Here is a 24,177-nt window from a genome sequence, read left to right on the forward strand (position 1 = left end):
AGTGCTAGGATTACAGGCATGAGCCACTGCACCCGGCCAATAGGTACTATTAATATGTGTCGATTTTAAAAAGATAAAACAAAGGGGGATAGAGTCTATTTGTTAGCTCTTTTGTGCAAGATTTTGCTATAGTTTACTGTTTCTAGAAGGCTTTGCTTTATTAAGAAAACTACTCCCTTGGCTAGGCTCATGGCTCATGCCTGTAATCCCAGCACTTTGGGAGGCCGGGGCTGGCAGATTGCCTGAGGTCAGGGGTTCAAGACCAGCCTGGCTAACATGGTGAAACCTCATCTCTAATAAAAATACAAAAATTAGCTGGGTTTGGTGGCACATGCCTGTAGTCCCAGCTATTTGGAGGTTGACGCAGGAGAATCGCTTGAACCCAGGAGTTGGAGGTCGCAGTGAGCTGAGATGGCACCACTGCACTCCAGCCTGGGTGACACAGCAAGACTCCGTCTCAAAAAAAAAGGAAAAAAAAAAAGGCTACTCCCTTTTACTCCCCACCCTGCTACAGCCCAAATGTGTTGTTTTTCTAAACTAATGTGATATTTGGAAAGCTGTAATTCCCAGTAAATTAATTTAACAAGTATTTACTAAGCTTCTACTATGTGTTAGGCATTTGAGATACTTTATGGAGAAAAGGGACAAAATGCCATGACTGTTAGGAGTTTTTATTCTAGTAGGGTCAGGAAGGGTAAAAGACAGCTCAAACACATTAATTATGTAAAAGACACACTAAATTAAATGGTAATAATTTCTATGGAGAAAAATAAAGCAGGAAAGTCCTTGTGAGATGGTGACATTTGAGCCATGTCACCAAGGAAATAACAGTGAGCCATGAAAAAATCTGAAGGAAGAACTGCACTCCAGGCAGAAAAAACTGACAAGTGCAAAGAGGTCTTGGTGGTGCGTGCCTGGCGTGTCTGTCTGGAAAGAAACAGGGACGCATGTGGCTGGAGCACAGTAAATCAGGCAGGAGTATAGGAGGACAAGTGGTCTTAGAGAGAACATGCTACCAGATTATTTAGCCCATAGGCTATTGTAATGACCCTGGCTTTTAAGAAGAAGATGGGAAACCAGTGGAGGCTTTGAGTATCCAGGGGTGTGATCTGTATTTTGACAGGCTCACTCCAGCTGCTGTTGAGAACAGACTGAAGAAAGCCAAGGACAGACTCATGGAGACCTCTTCAGAGTCAACTGCAAAATTCCAAGCACAGGTCATGGTAGATTAGAACAAGAAGTTAGTAGAGGAGGTAGTAAAAATGGAAGCCGAAAGGTTATTCTCATTCCAGCTTTTAATTAGTGTCAGTTCCTCTCAGATTCTGGCATAATTGTCTTGGTTTTGTAAGGGTTTCTTAATTTTTGGTTTTCATTATTGTTAGATACCATTTTGAATTAGATACTGTCCTGAACATTCAATTGTACCTAATTATGATCCTACACTTAATATGCTTAAAACATGGCAGATGCTTGGTAAATTCTTACAATGAATGTGTATCTTAAAGGTTTTGGGTAGAATGAAGCAGATTTATCTTCACAAGCCTGTTTTCAGGACCACATTTCTATTATTATTGCTTTTCTCTCTATTATTAGCATATACACCCATACTTTAGCTACTTGTGTTTGTTAGGCTTAATTAGAAGATGGATGGTGGATTTGTATAGTTTAATTTTAACCTTAATACTCAGTCTTTCTGGCCGGGCGCGGTGGCTCAAGCCTGTAATCCCAGCACTTTGGGAGGCCGAGACGGGTGGATCACGAGGTCAGGAGATCGAGACCATCCTGGCTAACACGGTGAAACCCCGTCTCTACTAAAAATACAAAAACTAGCTGGGCGAGGTGGCGGGCGCCTGTAGTCCCAGCTACTCGGGAGGCTGAGGCAGGAGAATGGCGTAAACCCGGGAGGCGGAGCTTGCAGTGAGCTGAGATCCGGCCACTGCACTCCAGTCCGGGAGATAGAGCGAGACTCCGCCTCAAAAAAAAAAAAAAAAAAAAAAAAAAAAAAAAAAAAAAAAAAAAAATACTCAGTCTTTCTTATTAAGGGTTTCACTTCAGAATATGTGTGTGTGTGTGTGTGTATGCATGTGTATATACATATGTAATAAAAATCAGATATATTCAAAAGTAAAATTATTTCCCAGAAATTCATAATTACAAAGGTAAGCTCATATAAATTCACTGAAGAACGATAAACAAATAAATAAGGAGATGAACTGACTCATGAGGAAAACTTCAAAGACAGTTTGAAAAAGTATTAAGTTGGGTAAAATTATTTGCAGGTAAGATTTTTACATGGAAAATAATGTATCACTTGAAAAACTATTACTTACGATGAAGTGGTTCAGCACAAAATAAATATGTGGAAATGGAGCGCACATATAAACAACAAGATCTTCCCTTAGAGGATATAATGGAAGGAAGATTCACTTAAAATTACAGTAACTGATGAAACAACTGGAAATAAACCCACCTCTGGCTGCACATTAGAATCAAGGCTGGAGGGACTGACCAGCAAGACAACAGTAATAGAACAGCAGGCCCAGGCTCTCTCAGAAGCTCTAATCAACTGGTGTAGCGTAGGGCCTAGAGGGTATTTATAAAAGTCCCTGCTTTTCAAATTTTTTTACGAAGAAATTGATCTATATGAAGAAAACTTAGACTACTACTGAGGGATATAAAAAAAGACTTGAATAAAGGGAAAAACATACTAATTTTTTAGAATGACTATCATAAAGAATTAAATACTCTCTAAAGTAGGCTATACATTCAATGATTTTATTTAACAGAACTTTTCATTTTTGTTATTAGACTTATTCTAAATTTGTATGGAAAAATCAAAATCAAGGAAGGACAATTCTGAAAAAAGAAAACCATTGCAAAGGGACTAGTCCTACCAGACTAAAAAAATAGACTGGTCTGGCTGGGTGTGGTGGCTCATACCTGTAATCCCAGCACTTTGCGAGGCTGAGGCAGTCAGGTTGCTTGAGTTTAGGAGTTTAAGACCAGTCTGGGCAACGTAGCGAAACCCTGTCTCTATAAAAATTTTAAAAGTCAGCTGGATTTTGTGGTGTGTGCCTGTGGTCCCAGCTACTAGGGAGGCTGAGGATCACCTGAGCCTATGAGATTGAGGCTGCAGTGAGCAGTGATTGTGCCACTGCATTCCAGCCGGAGTGACAGGGCAATACCTTGTCTCAAAAAAACAAAAACAAAACAGAAACAAAAAAACAGAATGGTCCAGTGCAAAATAAACTGTTCAGAAATGGCGTAAGTATAAATGGGACTTTGGTATAGATAAAAATGGCATTGCAAATCAATGGGGGAAAAGATAATGTATTCAAACAAAGGTATTATATGATGAAGCACCATTTTTACCAATGGGAGAAGAGACAGTTTACTCAATAAAAGATCAATGGGTAAGCATATTAAAAAAGAACAACTAAAGTTAGATTTCTAATATGTTTAATACGTTCCAGCTGGGTCAAAGATCCAAAGGTGAAAAATAAAATTCTTTTTTTTTTTTTTTTTTTTTTTTTTTGAGGCGGAGTCTCGCTCTGTCGCCCGGCTGGAGTGCAGTGGCCGGATCTCAGCTCACTGCAAGCTCCGCCTCCCGGGTTTACGCCATTCTCCTGCCTCAGCCTCCCGAGTAGCTGGGACTACAGGCGCCCGCCACCTCGCCCGGCTAGTTTTTGTATTTTTAGTAGAGACGGGGTTTCACCGTGTTAGCCAGGAGGGTCTCGATCTCCTGACCTCATGATCCGCCCATCTCGGCCTCCCAAAGTGCTGGGATTACAGGCTTGAGCCGGCTGGGCGCAGTGGCTCACACCTGTAATCCCAGCACTTTGGGAGGCTGAGGTGGGCAGATCACCAGGTCAGGAGATCAAGACCATCCTGGCTAACACGGTGAAACCCCGTCTCTACTAAAAAGTACAAAAAAATTAGCCGGATGTGGCAGTGGGTGCCTGTAATCCCAGTTACTAGGGAGGCTGAGGCAGGAGAGTCACTTGAAATCAGGATCGCGTGATTACACTCCAGTCTGGGTGACAGAGCGAGACTCCGTCTCAAAAAAAAAAAAAAAAGACAAGTGGAGAAGATCATTCTAAATATGGTATAAAATCCTAAAAGCCACAAAAGCAAAGATTTGTAAATTTTGCATTAATATTTTTAATTGACAAATCATAATTGTGTATACTTATGGGGTACAAAGATTCATAAATTTGCTTACATGAAAATAAAAATTTCTACATATCAAAAAATACCAGAACAAAGTCAGAAGACAATTGACAATGACAAACTAGAAAGAAAATATTTGCAGGATTTCTTACAAAAAGCTAATATCTAAAGCACGCCTGTAATACAAAACAAAGACCAACAACCAACAGAAAATTAGGCAAAGAATAGAAATAGGAAACGCCATGGTAAAGCAGATTCCAATGGCTGTTAAATACATGAAAATATGATCTACCTTACTCATCATAAGAAAAATAAAAACAGAATATTTTTATCTGTTAGGTTGGCAAAGGATAAGAAGACATGCATTGATGGTGAGATTATCAGTTAGTATACCTTCTTTATCGATAATATGTAGTAGCTAGTGTAATTTTGCTAGATATAGTCTTGACTCAGTAATTTCACCGCTAGGTATCTACTGTTAAGCGAAAAAAAAAAAAGGAAAAAGAAGCAACACGCAGAGCAATGTGTGCAGTATGTTACCATTTGTGTAGGGGGAAAGGAATATATACATTTGGTTATAAATTTGTGGCCAATCTCTAAAAATGTGTAAGCAGGTGGTTTCGGTACTTGCTTCTTGGAGGGGGAACTGGATGGCAGGGAAGACAGAAAGGATAGAGACTTCATGATCACTGTTAACCCTTTTGTACCATTTGAAGTTTTTACCCTGTATATATATTACCTATTAAAAAAAAACAGTAGTAAAATCAGGTACATCCAGGGTTTACATCCCGTTAAATACTCCAGATACTCCCATGAAATACATCCAAACAGTCCCATCAAATACAAATAACTCATCAAGCACCATCAAATGCTCATACACAACTGTTTTATGATAAATATTATTACTATTACAATATTTTATATTCTCTATTATTTAAAGGAATATAACTGTTACAGTATTTGCTTCAATCCTTTTGATACTTCCACTAAATTGTTAGAAGTTATACAAAGGTATAAATAATAACCATTTCTGAAAATATGTGATTTTATAATCATTGGCATTTTATCTTAAAATACACTACATTCTTACAAAGTAATGAAAAATTGGTAATTATTATAATTTTATTTTTATTTATTTGACACGGAGTCTCACTCTGTAGCCAGGCTGGAGTACAGTGGCGCGATCTCAGCTCACTGCAACCGCTGCCTCCCGGGTTCAAGTGATCCTCCTGCCTCAGCCTCCTGAGTAGCTGAGACTACAGGTGTGCGCCACCATGCCCAGCTAATTTTTGTATTTTTAGTAGAGATGGGGTTTCACCATGTTGGCCAAGATGGTCTCGATCTCTTGACCTTATGATCTGCCTGCCTCTGCCTCCCAAAGTCCTAGTATTACAGGTGTGAGCCACTGTGCCTGGCCAAAACTTGGTAATTATTAAAACTGTTTCATTTAAAATACATAATTATGATCTTGTGATATATATGTATCTCTAGAACATTATTTTTAAACTTTTTGTTCAAACCGCTCTTGGATTCATATGCATTTTAAGCCACTGATCGATTGCACTTTCATACTTCTTTGGTTCTTTCTGCCAGTCCTGATGCCACCTAAGATTTGCTATAATGTTTGAATAATTCTGTCCTATACTTTGTTTCCACTTGATAAACTGCTCTTTATTATACTGGTGGACAGAAGCAGAAACTTTAGGGTAGTTTATAATGGAACGAAGCTTCTGATCCAAAGAATAAGTAATTTCTGGAAATTTTACAGCAACATTTGTTAATTCATCTGGATCTGAGGAAAGATCTGAAAGAAAAAAATTAAATATCTGTCAAAATAGTGACCTGCCAAAAAATTTTTTAGAACGTCATTATGACAGGTAATGTATTAGATTTTTAAAAAGATTTTCAGTTCCTGTTAGTGTAATAAAATGAAGGACAGTATAAATGGTAAAATAACATACCAGGAGTTAAACACCCTATGTTCCATGCCCAAATTCCCTCCTTCCTACCATTGTCCAGCTATCCCACTTCTTTTTTCTTTTCTCAAATGCCAGAAAAAGTCAACCTTTTATCATTAGCAAGCTGCTTTAGAACAAGTTCTTCCTGTTTTTGATGTCCTGCCTACTTTGACGGGCAGAAATGAATATAGTAATGCTTATACTGTACCGTTTCAACAGCCTCAAACTTTCTACAAATTCTTTATATAGACAAGTCATGTTCCTGCAACTTTACTTACTCGTAGTTTTCTTTATATATTAGTATCTTATGCTTGGAGTTTTGAAAGTTACATTCATCAGTACGGTCCATTTGAACAAACAGCCATGGAAATACAAACTTCTCAATCACTGCCCACAAGAAAATAATGATAAATATTTCAGATCCATAAATACACTTTTTAGATATGGTGTGGGAAGACAGGGATATAACTAGGATACCAATCTAATTGGAAAAACAGCAAGTCAGAGATCTTATGACAATTAACTTCAGATAGTAAATGAACACTGTATGTTGAGGGAAAATCCCCTATGGCCCTACTTAAGTACATTAGCCAAGAGGCCCCTGAAGAGATATGTGCCTTTGCTAGGTAATTTCAGATGGCATATCTTTAGGAAAGGGAAATCAATAAGCCCTAAAAAGTACAGAAAAGCTGATTCCCCACTTCTGACATTTTGATAGTCACATCAGTTTTTTGGTAGAACATGGTATAAAAAACAAAATTTCAACAAATTTAAAGATCAAATTGGCTTTTATTTAGTGATTCATGAATTGGGCAGCATCCCATCTAAAGATTTAGAAAAGGCATTCTGATGAGCTGAGCAGAGGAGGTGGGCTTTATAGGAAGAAAAAGGCTGATGAAAAAGTCCCAGAAACATGGAACACAAAGCAGATTCGTCATTATAGTGTTACTTTCTTTTTTTTTTTTTTTTTTTTGAGACGGAGTCTTGCTCTGCCACCCAGGCTGGAGTGCAGTGGCCGGATCTCAGCTCACTGCAAGCTCCGCCTCCCGGGTTTACGCCATTCTCCTGCCTCAGCCTCCCGAGTAGCTGGGACTACAGGCGCCCGCCTCGTCGCCCGGCTAGTTTTTTGTATTTTTTTTTAAGTAGAGACAGGGTTTCACCGTATTAGCCAGGATGGTCTCGATCTCCTGACCTCGTGATCCGCCCGTCTCGGCCTCCCAAAGTGCTGGGATTACAGGCTTGAGCCACCGCGCCCGGCCTAGTGTTACTTTCTTTATCCAGTAAAAACAGAGGAAACTTCCTTATGCTGGTTCAGGTAAAATGAGCCCCTTCAGGTTGGTTATTGTGATTCTCCTTTTTTTTTTTTTTGCTAAAGTGGCCCGCTCTAAAGTTCAGTTTGATTATGGGGCACCTAACTGTCAGTGACCCCATTCTGGTTTGACTTGGTCGGTTGAGCCTGCTGTAGGAACTCAGTTCAAAACAATGGCCATCCATAAATTTCATTTGAGAATGGCCAATGAACAAGCAAGAGATGCACATTATTCATCAGGGTGAAAATGTCAAGACTTCCTTTTTCAGCCAAGAATCCTCCACTCTTAAAGGGAAGGGGGTTGGCCAGTTTGGCTCCCAAAGTATAATTTTGATAATAATTTTGCTATTTGTAACTGGGAAGGAGCCTTAGGGAGAAATAAATATTACTAATGGCTTTAGCACATATTTTATGTACTAAATGGGGACAAAGGATAAGTAAAACCCTAAATCTAAAAATGCTGTTTAAAAATTAATTCATAGAGTAGTGAAGCTGGCAGACATTTTTTAGAAGTTATAAGAAGTATCAATTTTGCAGTCACAGCTTTGTTGAAATCTCAGTTCTGCTACTTCTTAGCTGTGAGACCTCACACGGGTATCCAAATTTCTGTGACTCCTAGTCTCCTCTGTAAAATGAGGATAATGGCACTATCTTGTGGGGTTGTGGTGAACATTAAATAATATATGCAAAATGTCAGCCTTCATAAGATAGTTGTTAATCCTTCAGAACAATGAGGTACAATGAGGTGTTGACTTCTAATTGGGAAAGATAACCATGAGTACTGAAAGATGCCCTGATCAGACAAAACTGGTTTCAGTCATGAGACCCAGATCAAAAGCCTTAGGACGCTTTCTCTGAAATTCAGCTGCTGATCTGCAAAGAGGCTGTTCCTCACATGGGCAACCCTTTGTAGATAGTCCTACCATGACAAGCAGCAGATGATATTCATTTATTTAACAAGGATTATTGGATATCTTGAGCAATGCTACATAGGGCAGTTCATTACACATAACATTACACTTAAAAATCTATTAACACATTTACCAAAGAGTTGAGGCAATACTGAAGCGCCGTCCGAGTAGGCTATATACTTCCAGTGGTTAGTTCGAAGCATGTAGGTGGACGCATTCACATTACATCCATGGAATTCACTTAGAATCCAGGGCGGATGCAGGTTTTTGACTTTATGTTCATTCTTAAATGTTTCTGATGATAATGGCAACAAAGAATATCCACTCAGGTTCTGAGGCAGAGGAATTCCAGCAATATCTATGTAACAAAAATAACCAAATATCTTAAAATAGCTCATTCTTTTATTAGCTGAACATTCACAAATGGCATCATTCACATTTTTTTCATACCATTAAATGCCATGGAGACTGGAGATTGTATATGGATTTTGTAAACAGACTGCCAAGATTCACATGCTTACCCCAAAATGTGGACTTCAGCAAGGCATTTACTTATCTCAACCTCAGTTTTCTCGTCTGTAAGAAGGGGATGACCACAGTACTTGTATTTATTAGGTTCATTTTAGGTTTAAATAAGATACTTTATGTGAAATTCTAAGAACTCTGAGAACAATGCCAGGCAGATAGGAGCCTTCAACAAATAGTTAATATCACTAGTCCTTTTTTCTCTAAATGATTAAATAATCATAGTTGTTTCTCAAAGTTTCTTTCATGGAATATTAACAAGACTTATACAAGAAAGGGGTTTAGTAGTCATATATGTTTGCAAAACAATGGTTAAACAAAATTAAATACATAAATTTGTTGTAGATGTAAATCTATTGCTGATGTATATGATAAACCTTCAGGAGTGGTATATAGTATACCATGAGCCCTAAAGTTATTTGATAGCAGAGCTTTTTAAACCTTCAAGTAGCATCTTGACGGACTAGCATCTTGAAAAACATACTTTCAGGAATTGTGGATTATATTTATAAAGGGAAAAATAATGTTTAACTTACCAGATATAGACATATAGAACAATAGCATGAGAAATGCTCAACTGAAAAATAGCTTATACTTTAAAAAATTGCTTTCAAGGTAACTGGACCTTAAACTTCCCTCTTCCTATAGAAAAATTACCATTAATTATGTCTGCGTAGTCAGGGTTGTTTCAAAACGAGTCTGCAGTTGTCTTCCCCAGCCCTTTTCTGGTTTCAATGTTCATATTTTATGTCTAAATATTTCCAATGAAAAATAGAATTATATCTATAATGTTAGAAATGAAACAAAGTTGAATAAGAAAATTAACTTGACTGTCTGACAAAAACAGGTTAATTAAAGGATAATAGGGAAGTAGACACAGACCACTATAAATCTTCTGAAGGTAGTTGTTTCATATATAACTTAATAAAAAAAAGTTTGTATCTTCCATTTTCCTTGGAAGAAGACTATCACAAGTATTAATTTTCTGCCAACCAATCAAAATTAGTGGCTTTTTTTTTTTTGTTCAGAGATAAGGAAAGAAAGAAGAGAGGAGTATTTCAGAGATGACTGGTTAAAACCAAAAAGAGGAGAAAAGAGGTTAAAGAGGATGTGCCCGGGAGAGAAGGGTTGCCTGGGTCAAACTAATTGTGCTCCCAGACACAGAGACTACCTACTGTAAGCAGTGGAAAGGAGGAGGTGTGGGAAGAGGCTGGATAAGGGTGGTCTGTGTGTCAGCCACCAGGAGGCACCACCAGCAAGGCATGGGAAGAGAAAGAAGTCTTTAAGGAAGTTTGGGAAGCAGGAACCAACGGGCACATACTCATGACTATGAGTTCTTGTATTCAGCATTTTAATAACTCTTAATACTTAGAAATGCCTTATTTTAGGACCATTCTTAATTTTCCTAAGGAAGCTTGGAAGACTAAGAAACTTATGTTTCTCCTGTGTTTATAAGAAGTCAGTAGTAAACTGGGTAAGAGTCCATTCAAGTGTTCATTTTTAAAATTCATTCAGCAAACCAGGTGCTGTTCTAGCTGTAGGGAAACGACACTGGACAACGCAGAAAAGCTCTCCCAGAGCTAACATTGTAATGTGGGCAGACAGAAACAGCTGTGTCAGATGGTGGTAAGTGCAATGAAGAAGAAGAAAGCAGGGTAAGGGAGACAGACAGTGATGACAGGCATGTGGGTATGTGATGTTTTATACAGGGTGGTCAGGGAAGGCCCCGCTCAGAAGGTCACATTTAGGCAGTGTCCCGAGGAGCGGTTACAGTGAGCCCCACAGTTATCTGGGAAAAGGGCACTCCCCCAGGGGAATAGCAAGTGTACAGTCCCCAAGGCAGGAACCTACTTGGTTTATTCCTCAAACACCAAGCAGGACTGTTAGGCTGGAGCAGAATAAGTGAGGAATAAAATTATAAGAGATGAGTTGGGGAAGAGAAGAGACCATGTTGGACTCTCAGACCCTAATTAAAGACACTGAATTTTTACTCTAGGTGAAATGGGAAATCAGTAGAGGGTTTTGAGCAGAGGTGTGACAATCTGACACTAACTATGGAATGGTGAATTGACTAAAAGTGAGTAAGGGCAGAAGGTCAGAGAGAGTTAGGAAGCTACTGCAGGAATCCAGGCAAGAGATAAGGGGAACTTAGGATTCCAGTCTATTATTGATAGAATAAAATAACTTTGTAAATTGGAAAAAACCCATGTGAAATATCCATAGTATTTAATAAATACTTCAAGTATTTTTTTTTTTTTTTTTTTTTTTTTTTTTTTTTTTTTTTTTTTTTTTGAGACGGAGTCTTGCTCTGCCGCCCAGGCTGGAGTGCAGTGGCCGGGTCTCAGCTCACTGCAAGCTCCGCCTCCCGGGTTTACGCCATTCTCCTGCCTCAGCCTCCCGAGCAGCTGGGACTACAGGCGCCCGCCACGTCGCCCGGCTAGTTTTTTTTGTATTTTTTAGTAGAGACGGGGTTTCACCATGTTAGCCAGGATGGTCTCGATCTCCTGACCTCGTGATCCGCCCGTCTCGGCCTCCCAAAGTGCTGGGATTACAGGCTTGAGCCACCGCGCCCGGCCAATACTTCAAGTATTTATTGGTTTTTCTGTGCCTCAGAAAATTGGGTTTTCATTTTTCATATATTTATCAATAATTTCCTTAAAAACACTTTAGCTTAGACTGCTTTTCAAAAAGCTGTTTGATTTTTATTTAAAATCATTTTTCATATTTATTTTTCCTGGCAAACCTGTCATTCTAACCCCATTTTAAATAAGTTTCATCTTTCGTGGGAGTATAAGCACAGACTAGAAGTAACTGCAGGGTTCTGAAGAAAGGACTTAAATGTAAAACAGTAAACAAATGGTAAAAATGCAGGCCTGGATATGTGTAATGATCTCCTGAAGAGAGATGATATTATATTTCTTCTTGACCATATCAGTACATAATGGATTTGAGTGGTATGGCAATGATGCAAACTAATATACACATTTTTTAGAGTATACCTAAAAAGAATGAAACATATCAATGATAACCATATCTAACATTTAATTGTTTACCATGTTCCAGGCATTGTTCTGAGCTATGAAATAGCCACTATTACTCCCATTTTTTTTTTTTTTTGAGACAGAGTATCACTCTGTTACCCAGGCTGGAGTGTAGTGGCGCGATCTTGGCTCACTGCACCCTCCACCTCCCAGGTTCAAGTGATTCTCTTGCCTCAGCCTCCTGAGTAGCTGGGATTACAGGCGCACGTCACCATGCCTGGCTGATTTTTGTATTTTTATTAGAAACAGGGTTTCACCATGTTGGCCAGGCTGGTCTTGAACTCTTGACCTCAAGTGATCTGCCCGCCTTGGCCTCCCAAAGTGCTGGGATTACAGGCGTAAGCCACCACGCTTGGCCTATCCCCATTTTTACTGATGAGAAAACTGAAGACCAGACATGTTGAGTAACCTGCCCAAGGTTACGCAGTTGGTAACGAGTGAAGAGGAGTTTGAACTTAGGCAGTCTGACCTTACAATATCTGTACTGTTTAATACTACACCACAAGACTTGCCTCACTGTAGTTAGCTAACTTCATAATATTCCTCAGCCAATAAAAACACAAGAATCTATGCAAAACACCTGCCAACCCCCAGGCTTCCACTAAGGTCCTGTAACAAGAAGGATTTTGAAATTTAAATCACTAGCAATGAAACATTCTTTTAACTACAACTGCATTTTTATATAATTACATTCTCAAAATTTAAAAAATCTAGACTTATCTTTTAAGTGGAGAAAGGCAGGTGTTTTACAGAAAGACTATTACAGAAAACGATTCACATGAAAATAAGCTTAAAGATAAAAATCAAAACAATTTTAACTACAAAACAAGACACCTTTAGTTCTTACTGAGCTAAAGGATGCTGATACTAGGTATTAGAGAAGAAAATATTTTGGGAAGTAATTTTTAAATAATCTCAGAAATAATATCAACTTTAATATTAATATTATAAAGAATTCCTATTCATAAATGTCATTTTCCTGCCGATATTAGGAAATAATAATGTAATAGTATCCTATCACACTAGTGATAGCATTAGTTTATTTGATCCAAAAGCACAAATAAACTAAGCACATTCTTCCTAATTTATCATAAAATATTTTACTTAAAAAAACCGCTCTTTTAAAATACCTTTTAAAAAATGACTTGTAAATTCAAATTTTTAAATAAAGCATTGCTGCATCTTAAATTTCAATAGCCTCTTGATGGTAAGGTAGGTTTATTAAAACAGGAATTCCAATTGGTTTTTCCTATTCAATATCTTTCTATTGAATGTAGAATAACCATCTTTTATACATTTCTAAGATGCATAGAATGGAAGTGAGGAGGAAATATCGCTTGAGGTTTTGGGTTGAGTTTTTTCTTTTTTTTGATACCAGAAGTGTTTATTTCTGTTCAACAGAAATTTCAGGATTTTAATTTCATTTTTAGTTTCCAGAAGACTCAACTATTTTAAAACTCAAATATACTATAAGCAAAGTTTATCCTTGAAAAATCAATTTCAAAACAAATTTTTCTCTTTATATCATTTTTCTTTATAAGCTTCTCCTCTGTGTGTGTGTAAATGGGATTCACACAAAATAATATAGCTACAGCTATGCTAGTAAAGAAAGGACTTTGGGAGCTCTAAGAATAGATACTGGCTTGTATCTATTTTAAGCTCCTAATTGGTTAGAACAAAATAAGAAGTCCTTTGTAGATGTTTTATCAAAATATGTATAAGTTTGTTTATTAAGCAGAAGTAGCACATAGTGTCTCACAGGTCTAATTTTAGAGTTAATCACTAATAAAATAGCTTTAAACTCTTCCAGCACTGAGGAATTTTATCTTAAAAGGTAGAATGATCCATCAGATTAAACGCAGACCGTCAGAATGATCTTTGTTTTGCTGGCTCCTAAGGCTGTTAAATAAAGAACAGCCTCAGTTTCTGCCTGTTAATGCTGTTGTAATTGTTAATAGTACTCTAAAAACTTGCTAATTTGGACAGTAAATTAGATGGACACATTATCTAAAAAGGAAACAAAACAAAACACAAACATCAATTTGTACAATTTTAAAGCCTTCATTTTCTTTTTAATATATGGGGGCAATTTTCACATATTTCACTTTTTAAAATTAATTGACATTTTCTTTTCAACGTTTTAGATTCAGTGGGTATGTGTGCAGGTTTGTTCACTGGGTATATTACTTGATGCTGAGGTTTGGGATACGAATGATTGCATCACCCAGGTACTGGGCATAGTGCCCAACAGTTTTTCAACCACTGGCCCTCTGGCCCCCTCCCTCCCTCCTTCTCCCTTCTAGTAGTCCCTAGTGTTTCCTGTTGGCATTTTTATGTCTGTGAGTAACCAATGTTTAGTTCTCACTTGTAAGTGAGAACATCCCGTATTTGGTTTTCTGTTATTGTGTTAATTTGCTTAGGATAATGGCCTCCAGCTCCATTCATGTTGCTGCAAAGGCCATTATTTCATTTTTGATGGCTTTGTAGTATTCCACGGTGTATATGTGCCATATTTTCTTTATTTGGTCCACCACTGATGGGCACCTAGGATGATTCCGTGCCTTTACTATTGTGAATAGTGCTGCAAGTGCATGTCTTTTTGGTAGAATGATTTATGTATTTTTTGGTATATACCCAGTAATGGGATTGCTGGGTCTAATGGTAGCTCTGTTTTAAGTTCGTTGAGAAATCTCCAAACTGCTTACCACAGTGGCTGAACTAATTTACACTCCCACCAACACTGTATAAGTGTTCCCCTTTCTCTGCAGCCTCACCAACATCTGTTGTTTTTTGACTTTTTAATAATTGCCATTTTGACTGTTGTGAGATGATATCTCATTGTGGTTTTGATTTGCATTAGAATTGACTATTTTTTATCCAATCCATTACTACTAGATATTCATATTGTTTCTAATTCTTAATATGGTAATAAATATCCATGGAGATAAATATTTGTGTATATCTACAGGTTATTTCCTAAAATTAGGATTTCTAGGTCAAAACGTATGCACATTTCTAAGAAATTGGAAACATAATGCCACATTTGCCTTCAAAATATTTGTATCAGTTTATATTCCCAGTAGCAGTACATGAGAAAGACTATTTCTAATATAAGATTTTCTAATTCTTCTTAACCTCTGCAAACTTTATATGTGAAAGAAAAATATTCTTCTCTTTTAACATTTTTATGACCACTGACTTTGATTCTTTAAAAATATATTGGCCATTTGTGTATATTTTCTGTTGTGAATTGCTTATTTTGTTCCATCTGTTAATAAGGTATTCCTCTTTTTCTTACAGATTTATAAGAGCTCTATGAATATTACACCTTTATCATTTATAAAAAGATTAACTTAAGTAAATAATTGTGTTACAATGTTGTCTCCTGGCTCCAGCATAAGGCTCTTTTGCATTGTTCTCTTTCTACCATTATCACTGGTTAACATCTGGTTAATAGAATGTTTCAGTGTTTTATATAAAGACCCGTCCATAGGTATTCTCCTCCACTCACTCTTCCCCAACTAAAAAAAATCATTTAAATGTAGCTTTCCCTCGTCTGATAATAAAAATAATATTTATTGTGAAACACATTATAAACTGTGCTAAGCAACGAAGATGTTAATTTTTCAGTTTAGAATTGGAGAGATTTATTTTTGACTTTATTTCCTTTACTCTTATTGATGAGGTCTAATCAACACATGATCTATATGCTGTTAATAAAACATATTCTGCAGGGAAATGTGACTCAGAAGGAGTCTATTTCCAAGAATCTTATGAAAAATAAAAATCTATATAAAACTATAGTCTTAGAAAATTATTTTTTCTAAAATAATTGACAAATTGCAGGAAAAACCCTACAGTTGCAGGGAATTTACATCATTTACAGAAGAGTAGAGATGGAATTTAGAGGCGCTTCTGAGACAGTATTTTCTTTTTTTTTTTTTTTTTTTTTTTTTTTTTTTTTTTTTTTGAGACGGAGTCTTGCTCTGTCGCCCAGGCTGGAGTGCAGTGGCTGGATCTCAGCTCACTGCAAGCTCCGCCTCCCGGGTTCCCGCCATTCTCCTGCCTCAGCCTCCCAAGTAGCTGGGACTACAGGCGCCCGCCAACGCGCCCGGCTAGTTTTTTGTATTTTTTAGTAGAGACGGGGTTTCACCGTATTAGCCAGGATGGTCTCGATCTCCTGACCTCGTGATCCGCCCGTCTCGGCCTCCCAAAGTGCTGGGATTACAGGCTTGAGCCACCGCGCCCGGCCTGAGACAGTATTTTCTTAGCTAGAGAAATTCTTATTAGCAAGTAACATAAATTAGGCAGTGATAGGTGGATGCATGAGAATTTCCCCATTCTAACACATTTTATTTAGCATTTTCTTATCTGACCTGTTAAATTATGAAATCTGCTAGTTTGCAGATGACCTTTAACTTTTACAATGTATAAAATGGCAAGAAGTAATAATGGCATCTTCTCAAGATTGTAGAGTACAAAATTTGCATTGTGGGCAAATATAAAATAATGTTTAAAGAAAAATGATTTAAACCATGCATTTTAATTAACTGACATATATGATGACAGAATGTCTAAGAATTGCATAAGGCTCACTGTAGACAACTCCCTAAAGATATTTAACTATTTAGCTGCTAGAGTCAAATAGATAAAAGGGCAACTATCACTATGAAATATATTGAGGGAAAAATGGAGAGTCACCCCAGCTTTCCATAATATTTTACAATACCTTCTTGCAGTTCTGGTCACTATACCTCAAGAAAAAAGAATGAGGCTAAAAAGTCAGGCAAAGATGACGCTAGGAAGATTTTCTTTGGGAATGGGGAGGGTAGAGAGAGTTCTACATGAAGAAAAATTAAGGAAGGAAACTGTAAAGAATATAGGCATATATTCATAAAACTCTAAAGATGCTAATAGCAGAGACCCAAATATACATAATTCTACGTAAACTTCTTTAAAAAACACAGAAATGAGGAAAAGTAATAGTGATCGGCTAGAAACTAATGGAATGAGAAAGTGGCCAAGATATGGCTGAGTGTGATCATTACTTTGGGATAAAGGGAAACCAGCAAATGATGACTAAGAAACAGAAGAGATTAAAAATTCAAGGAACTGGCCAGGCACAGTGGCTCATGCCTGTAATCCCAGCACTTTGGGAGGTTGAAGTGGGCAGATCATAAGGTCAGGAGTTTGAGACCAGCCTGGCTAACATGGTGAAACCTCGTCTCTACTAAAAATACAAAAATTAGCTGGGCATGGTGGCAGGTGCCTATAATCCCAGCTACTCAGGAGGCTGAGTCAGGAGAATCGCTTCAAACTGTTAGGCAGAGGTTGCAGTGAGCAGAGATCGCACCCCTGCACTCCAGCCTGGGTGAAAGAGAAACTCCATCACACACACACACAAAATAAATAAACAAAAATAAAAAAGTTCAAGGAACTGGAAAGAAGTATGTTCAATTATATGAGAAGGATATGAAATAAGAGAAAAGGAAAGGATGCCGGTTTAAATTGACTCTACATAAATTTAGTTAAGGGAAGAACTTTGCGGCAGAAGGAAGGAGATAAAAAGAACTCTGATTTCCTTGATTTTAAGATGCATCTTTCTTTCACATTTTAACATTTCTGAAATTAGAGAACATATCTTGTGCTATTTTCTTTCACCAACATTTATGAATTGATGGTAGTTTTGCAATTGATGGTGCCTTAGAACAGAGAAACTGGTGTTTAAATGCTAATGAATTTAAAGTACTCTGCTAAATTAGATAGAAACTAGAAGTTAGTTCTATGATTTCCTTTGAATTTGATTATGTCGTTATTCTAGTATCTTCAACAAAAACTGCTAACTACCGTTATCCATATGTTGCTTTTCTAGACATATGGCTATGCTTGTAGACATTAAGAAGCTAGTAAAGCAAAGAGTACAGAACTATCTAAAGAGTCTGAGGAGGAATATGTTCATACTAGTTTCAAAGTGGATAGAATAATTCAGAAAGGAAATGCTTACATTTTAGGGAGGTGGTGGTAGAGAATCAAATGACGTACAAATCATATCTATAAGGCTATGAACCTGAATGTCTTACATGGCTTACTTTACAGTCATACCCTGAATACACATCTTTTGAGGGAAAATGACTATAGTAAGTGAAGGACACAGGGACATGAAAAACAATCTCTTCATTCTTCAGAGTACAGATTTGATTCACAGTTAAATGAGTTGCTCAGGGTTATAAACAAGTCAGCAGGACCTCTGACTATTAACTGAAAGACTGACTAATTGATCTCTTCAGTTGCATTCTCCAGCATTATTACAAATAAATATTTACAGAACTGCATTACTTACCAAGCATGGTAGGGTAAATATCCACAAGAGAAACCACATTTGATACTTGAAGGTCGACTTTAATTCCTGGCCCCATCATCAAAAGCGGAACATGTGCACTGGCCTCATACATGCTCATTTTATAAAACTGTCGATGTTCCATGGCCAGCTCTCCATGATCTGAGGAGTATATGACAATAGTTTTCTGAAGAAGATCTAACTGATGAAGGGCCAAAATAATTTCACCTACAATAGAAATCATGATAAAACTATTCATTAGCTTTCAGTTCATGTTTTATTCTATCACATTAAGTTTATAACAACTCTATCCTATAAGGGTTTGTCACTGTGCTTTTTAACATCTGAATATTACCTACTGTTCTCAAGTTAAGTCTCAAGTTGACAGTGGTCTGTCTACTGCTTGCTCTTCAGTTGACTAGTGAGGAAGAAGAAATTATAATACCCATGGGAACTCTTGCTCAAAGCTGCTTATCTGGAGATCATGCTGGCTTGCTTTCCAGGTTTCTATCAGAGAATAGGGGGAAAAAATCTTCCCCTTAGTGCCTTGAGTGAGAAAAGAAAGATCAGTAGAATATCAGTACTTCACATGTCTCAGATGATAAAAAAGATTGGTATCACCTCTGACCCACAGTTTCTGTGCAACAGGAAGTGATAAGAGCAGTCAGAACTCCTCTTTTCTGCTACTTTTTCTCCCAAATCTCTATGCAATCACCAGATCATGCTCATAAAGGTGGCTGAGGATTATGGAAATACCACCTTTGAAGAAGGGCTGGAAGCAGGACAGACAGTGTACAAGTTTGATTTAGCATCTTCTTGGATAGGGAATAATGGGACAGTAAAATTCCTCTGACCAGTTCCAGTCTCGCTGTTCTCAAACTTCCTCCTACTGTAATTAAGAGAATCACAAGAAAGCACAGGCCAGAGAGAGGAGTCATCCCTATTTTGGCAGTTCCTGAATCTGGGTAGAAGAGTCTATATTAATTTAAAAACCTACAGATTCTGAGGTATAGTCAGGATTGACACTCACTGCTCTATGGAGTTATTCGCAGAGTTGAGACTCTCTTGATTTTTCAACTAGACGACTGGAATTACTTTCTCATCGGTCTTGCCTCTACTCCTCTTTCCTCTCCTTGTACTATCCTGGTGTCTATCTTTCTAAATTACCTCATCACTTGATCGTGTCACATCCCTGCTTGAAACTTTTTCATAGCTGCCCGTTGTCGAATTCTTTAGCATAACAAGCAAGGCCCTTGTCTACTCTCCATACTCAGCACCCTCGGCTACCTGCTAGACCTTTACCTTTCAGCAATCCTAACCTGCTCAGAACCCCCTAAACACACACCATATTAGTTCACGCTTTCTTGCCTCTGCATATACTCTGCCATCTATGGTGAATGCTGTTTCTCCCACAGTCTACTTGACAAATTCCTATTCTTCCTTTATGACCCAGCTCAAACATGCATTATCTCTCTGGCAAAGCATCATTCCTTGCTCTTCTAGGTAGAGTAAATCACTTTGTTCTTCAGGATGCCTACAACTTGCATATTACTGTAGTTACAACATATTATAATTCTTAGCATTTATGCTCATTCAATAAATGTTTACTGAGTGCTTACTATATGCCAAACACTATGGATACGATGCTAAGCACCTAGGATGCAATGTTGAATAAGAATGATTAAAGACTTAAATGTAAAACTCAAAACTACAAAAAACCCTACAAGAAAATCTAGGCAATACCATTCAGGACATAGGCACAGGCAAAGATTTCATGACAAATTCACCAAAAGCAATTGCAACAAAAGCAAAAATTGACAAATGGGGTCTAATTAAACAAAAGAGCTTCTGCATAGCAAAATAAACTATCATTAGAATGAACAAGCAACCTACGAAATGGGAGAAAATTTTTGCAATGTATCCATCTGACAAAGGTTTAATAGCCAGAATCTACAAGGAACTTAAACAAATGTACAAGAAAAAAACAACCAACCCCATTAAAAAGTGGGCAAAGGACATCAATGGACACTTCTCAAAAGACATTTATGAGGCCAACAAACATTTAAAAAAAGCTCAACATCACTGATCATTAGAAAATGCAAATCAAAACCACCATGAGATACCATCTCATGCCGGTTAGAATGGCAATTATTAAAAAGTTTACAAACAACAGATGTTGGAGAGGTTGTGGAGAAATAGGAACGCATTTATACTATTGGTGGGAACGTAAATTAGTTCAGTCATTGTGGAAGACAGTGTGGCAATTCCCCAAAAATTTAGAACCAGAAACACCATTTGACCCAGCAATCCCATTACTGGGTATATACCCAAAGGAATATACATCATTCTATTACAAAGATACATGCACACATGTGTTCATTGCAGCACTATTCACAACAGTCAAGACATGGAATCAACACAAATGCCCACCAACAACAGACTGGATAAAGAAAATGTGGTACATATACACCACACAATACTATGCAGCCATAAAAAGAAATGAGATCATGTCCTTTGCAGGGACACGGATGGAACTAGAAGCCATTATCTTTAGCAAACTAACGCAGGAACAGAAAACCAAACACTGCGTGTTCTTACTTAAAGGTGGGAGCTGAACAATGAGAACACATGAACACAGGGAGGGGAACGATACACACTGGGGGCTGCCAGGGAAGGCACAGTGTTAGGAAAAATAGCTAATGCATGCTGGGCTTAATACCTAGGTGATGGGTATTAGGTACAGCAAACCACCTTTTACCTATGTAACACGTTTACCTATGTAACAAACCTGCATACCCTGCACATGTTCCCTGGAACTTAAAATAAAAATAAAAGAATGTCCCTGCCCTCATGAAGCTTGTGTTCTTCAAGGGAGACAGATGGTAAACAGATGAAATAATTAGTATTACTACGCAAACAACACGACAAGGTATAAAGCAAGCAGAATGATGGAGCTGGCACACTGAGTTAGCGTGGCTGGGGGAGACATCCCTGAGGAGGTAACAACTGAGCTGAGAGCTAAAGACAGAATAAGCCAGCCATGTAGAAAGCAAAGGGAAGGGTGTTCCAGGCAGATGAAACAGAAAATATAAGACCCTGAGGTGGGAAAAGACTCTAGAATGTCTTTAATTTTGTTTGTTTGTTTGTGAGACAGAGTCTCGCTCTGTCACCAGGCTGGAGTGCAGTGGCGTGATCTTGGCTCACTGCAACCTCCACCTCCTGGGTTCAAGAGATTCTCCTGCCTCAGCCTCCCAGGTAGCTGGGACTACAGGCATGCACTGCCACACCCAGCGCATTTTTGTATTTTTAGTAGAGATGGGGTTTCACCATGTTGGCCAGGATGGTCTTGATTCCTTGACCTTGTGATCCGCTTGCCTCGGCCTCCCAAAGTGCTGGGATTACAGGCGTGAACCACAAATATCTTTAATTAATGAGTGATTTCTTAATAGTATTCAACATACTATACTCCCCCAGTGCCCAACATAGTGCCTGACAGCTAGTAGGTACTTAATGTTTGTTAACAAACACAATGAACAGTATTAAATACTATATGGTGACAAGATCGGTGTAGATTTAAAAATTTAAGATACAGGCCAGGTGCGGTGGCTCACGCCTGTAATCCCAGCACTCTGGGAGGCCGAGGCGGGCGGATCATGAGGTCAGGAGATTGAGACCAGCCTGACCAACATGGTGAAACCCCATCTCTACTAAAAATACAAAAATTAGCTGGGCATGGCAGCGTGTGCCTATAATCCCAGCTACTCGGGAGGCTGAGGCAGGAGAATCGCTTGAACCCGGGAGGCGGAGGTTGCAGTGAGCAGAGACCCTGCCACTGCACTCCAGCCTGGAGACAGAGCTAGACTCTGTCTCAAAAAAAAAAAAAAAAAAAAAATAAGATACAATATATTCCATAAACTTTGTAACTTGACATAAGCAAGTTGCTACATATTTTTCTTCTCTGAAGAGATTTCAAGAGTAGTATTCCCACACTCCCTACAGCAACATTCTTTCATTTTAATGGATATAGATGAATGGCTATAAATTTTCAAATGCAATTTCTAATGTGCAAATGGGAGAACATTCTCTAACATCAGAGAATATCAATGAAATACAATTTGACAGATGTGCTCGTGATTAAAGAAAATTACTTAAAATCTTGTTTGCATTGACTACTTGGAATACTTTTTTTTTTTTTTTTTTGAGATGTAGTCTCGCTCTGTCATCCAGGCTGGAGTGCAGTGGCACGATCTTCGCTCACTGCAACCTCCGCCTCCCGGGTTCAAGCGATTCTCCTGCTTCAGCCTCCCAAGTAGCTGGGATCACACGTGCGTGCCACCACAGTCAGTTAATTTTTGTATTTTAGTAGAGACAGGGTTTTGCCATGTTGGCCAGGCTGGTCTCGAACTCCTGACCTCAGGTGATCCACTGGCCTTGGCCTCCCAAAGTGCTGGGATTACAGGGATGAGCCACTGCACCTGGCCAATACATTTTTATACTTGCTATATTAAAAATAATTTGCTCACATGGCCTTTTTGCTTCTTACTGTATACTTTTCTGTTTTTACTCAATGAATTTTTTTAACAAAAAACATTCACTTGTCACTCCCAAAGTTTACTCTGTACAGAAGAGGTGCTACCTACACTTCACTAGTACAATTATGCTTCATTCCTAAGAGTAGCAAAATAAATGACACTACTTTATGAAAATAGTTTTTGTTATAAAACAGATTTTTAAACCAGGGGTTTTCCACACATGAACTGGAAACTTCCATAGCTCTGTAAGTGAACAGGCAAAACGTTCTTGACAGTTATGTGATGAAGGCAGGTTTAGTTTTGAGTTGGTCTTGAGCTTGAATGAGGGAAGAAAATTCAATATGATTCTGGACCAGAATATACACGGAGAAACTTTAGTTAGGCCATGCTCTAAAGGGCTTGGGGAGAAAGAATTTGTTTCATGGTTATTATAAGTTTGGGGGAGTCACAAGATTCTACAAGTAAATTTTCTCATCTCTAGAAAGCTAAGCTGCCTTACAAAGACCCATCACATGTGTACCTGTGTTTGGCTGAATACTGATTCCTGTTTAAGGACAGTAAAATGTTTCAAGTAGATGATAGCCTTCTGTGACCCTTTCTTTATGTATGAATAAATCTAAGCATTTATGAATCTGCAAATTTCTGAATCATTAAGATATAAAGAGCTTTTCATTCTGTCAACAATGCCAGTTATCAAGTTTGATAAGTGTCAAGATTCCTATAGTTATAAGCAACTGTTGTAAGAAATATCTGAGGCTGTTCATGCAAGTCACCAAGCAGCATGATCACAGACTGTTGGAAAAATATTATACTTTTACTTCATGTAATTGCTTATTAATTATACCACCTACCGAGCATGGCATCTGTCTCAGCACACATAGCATAATAAAATGCTCTAATATTCTTAATTTCTTTTTCTGTAAATCTTCCAGTGCAGTTTTTTGTATAAGAAGAGTAATAATCTACAGGGTGCATTTCTGACAAAGGTGACCACTGTGGGATTTTGATAGCATCACGAGACACCTAAAAATGGGAGAAAAAACTTAGTTATGCTAGCAAAATAGTGCTATTTCTTTCCTCCAATAAGTATGTCTGGTGAAATCAACAATGTTTAATTACTTAGAATAGTAGAAAAGAACAGCTATAAATATGTAAATAAAATAGTAAATCAATACATAAATTAGGAACAAATTGTTAATACTAACGTAACAACAGAAGAGATAGTGGTAAAATTTTTAAAAATTATACAGGCCACCGAAAAATATGAGCTATATTAGACAGTACATGCTAGTCCAGAAAAGTATCCAAGCACTTTAATATACAGTTGTGTGACCAAAACTTCAGAATCAACAACCTAAGAATACGGACTCCTTTTCTCCAATAATTCACTAGTA

General features: G+C 37.8%; 1 protein-coding gene across 5 annotated transcripts in view; it reads right to left on the reverse strand.

The window, feature by feature from the left end:
* Nucleotides 1–4,137: 4,137 nt before the first annotated feature.
* ARSK (arylsulfatase family member K) overlaps nt 4,138–24,177 on the reverse strand; it is a 50,364-nt gene continuing 30,324 nt past the window's right edge. The window contains exons 5-9 of one of the 5 annotated variants that reach the window (XR_004429730.1): nt 23,635–23,806; nt 18,255–18,479; nt 8,870–8,924; nt 8,482–8,706; nt 5,536–5,974 (exon numbers count right to left, since the gene is read on the reverse strand). Coding sequence is in view for 4 of the 5 variants with exons in the window: in XM_033179092.1 (XP_033034983.1) it covers nt 5,685–5,974; nt 8,482–8,706; nt 18,255–18,479; nt 23,635–23,806 (912 nt within the window). In the remaining variant the exon portion in view is untranslated. Of the gene's footprint in view, nt 5,975–5,994; nt 6,516–8,481; nt 8,707–8,869; nt 8,925–18,254; nt 18,480–23,634; nt 23,807–24,177 lie in introns of those variants that run through there. The other 4 variants (XM_033179092.1, XM_033179095.1, XM_033179093.1 and 1 more) reach the window with 4 other exon arrangements.

Source organism: Trachypithecus francoisi, unplaced genomic scaffold (assembly GCF_009764315.1).
Source record: "Trachypithecus francoisi isolate TF-2019V2 unplaced genomic scaffold, Tfra_2.0 Lachesis_group2, whole genome shotgun sequence".
Lineage (NCBI taxonomy): Eukaryota > Metazoa > Chordata > Mammalia > Primates > Cercopithecidae > Trachypithecus > Trachypithecus francoisi.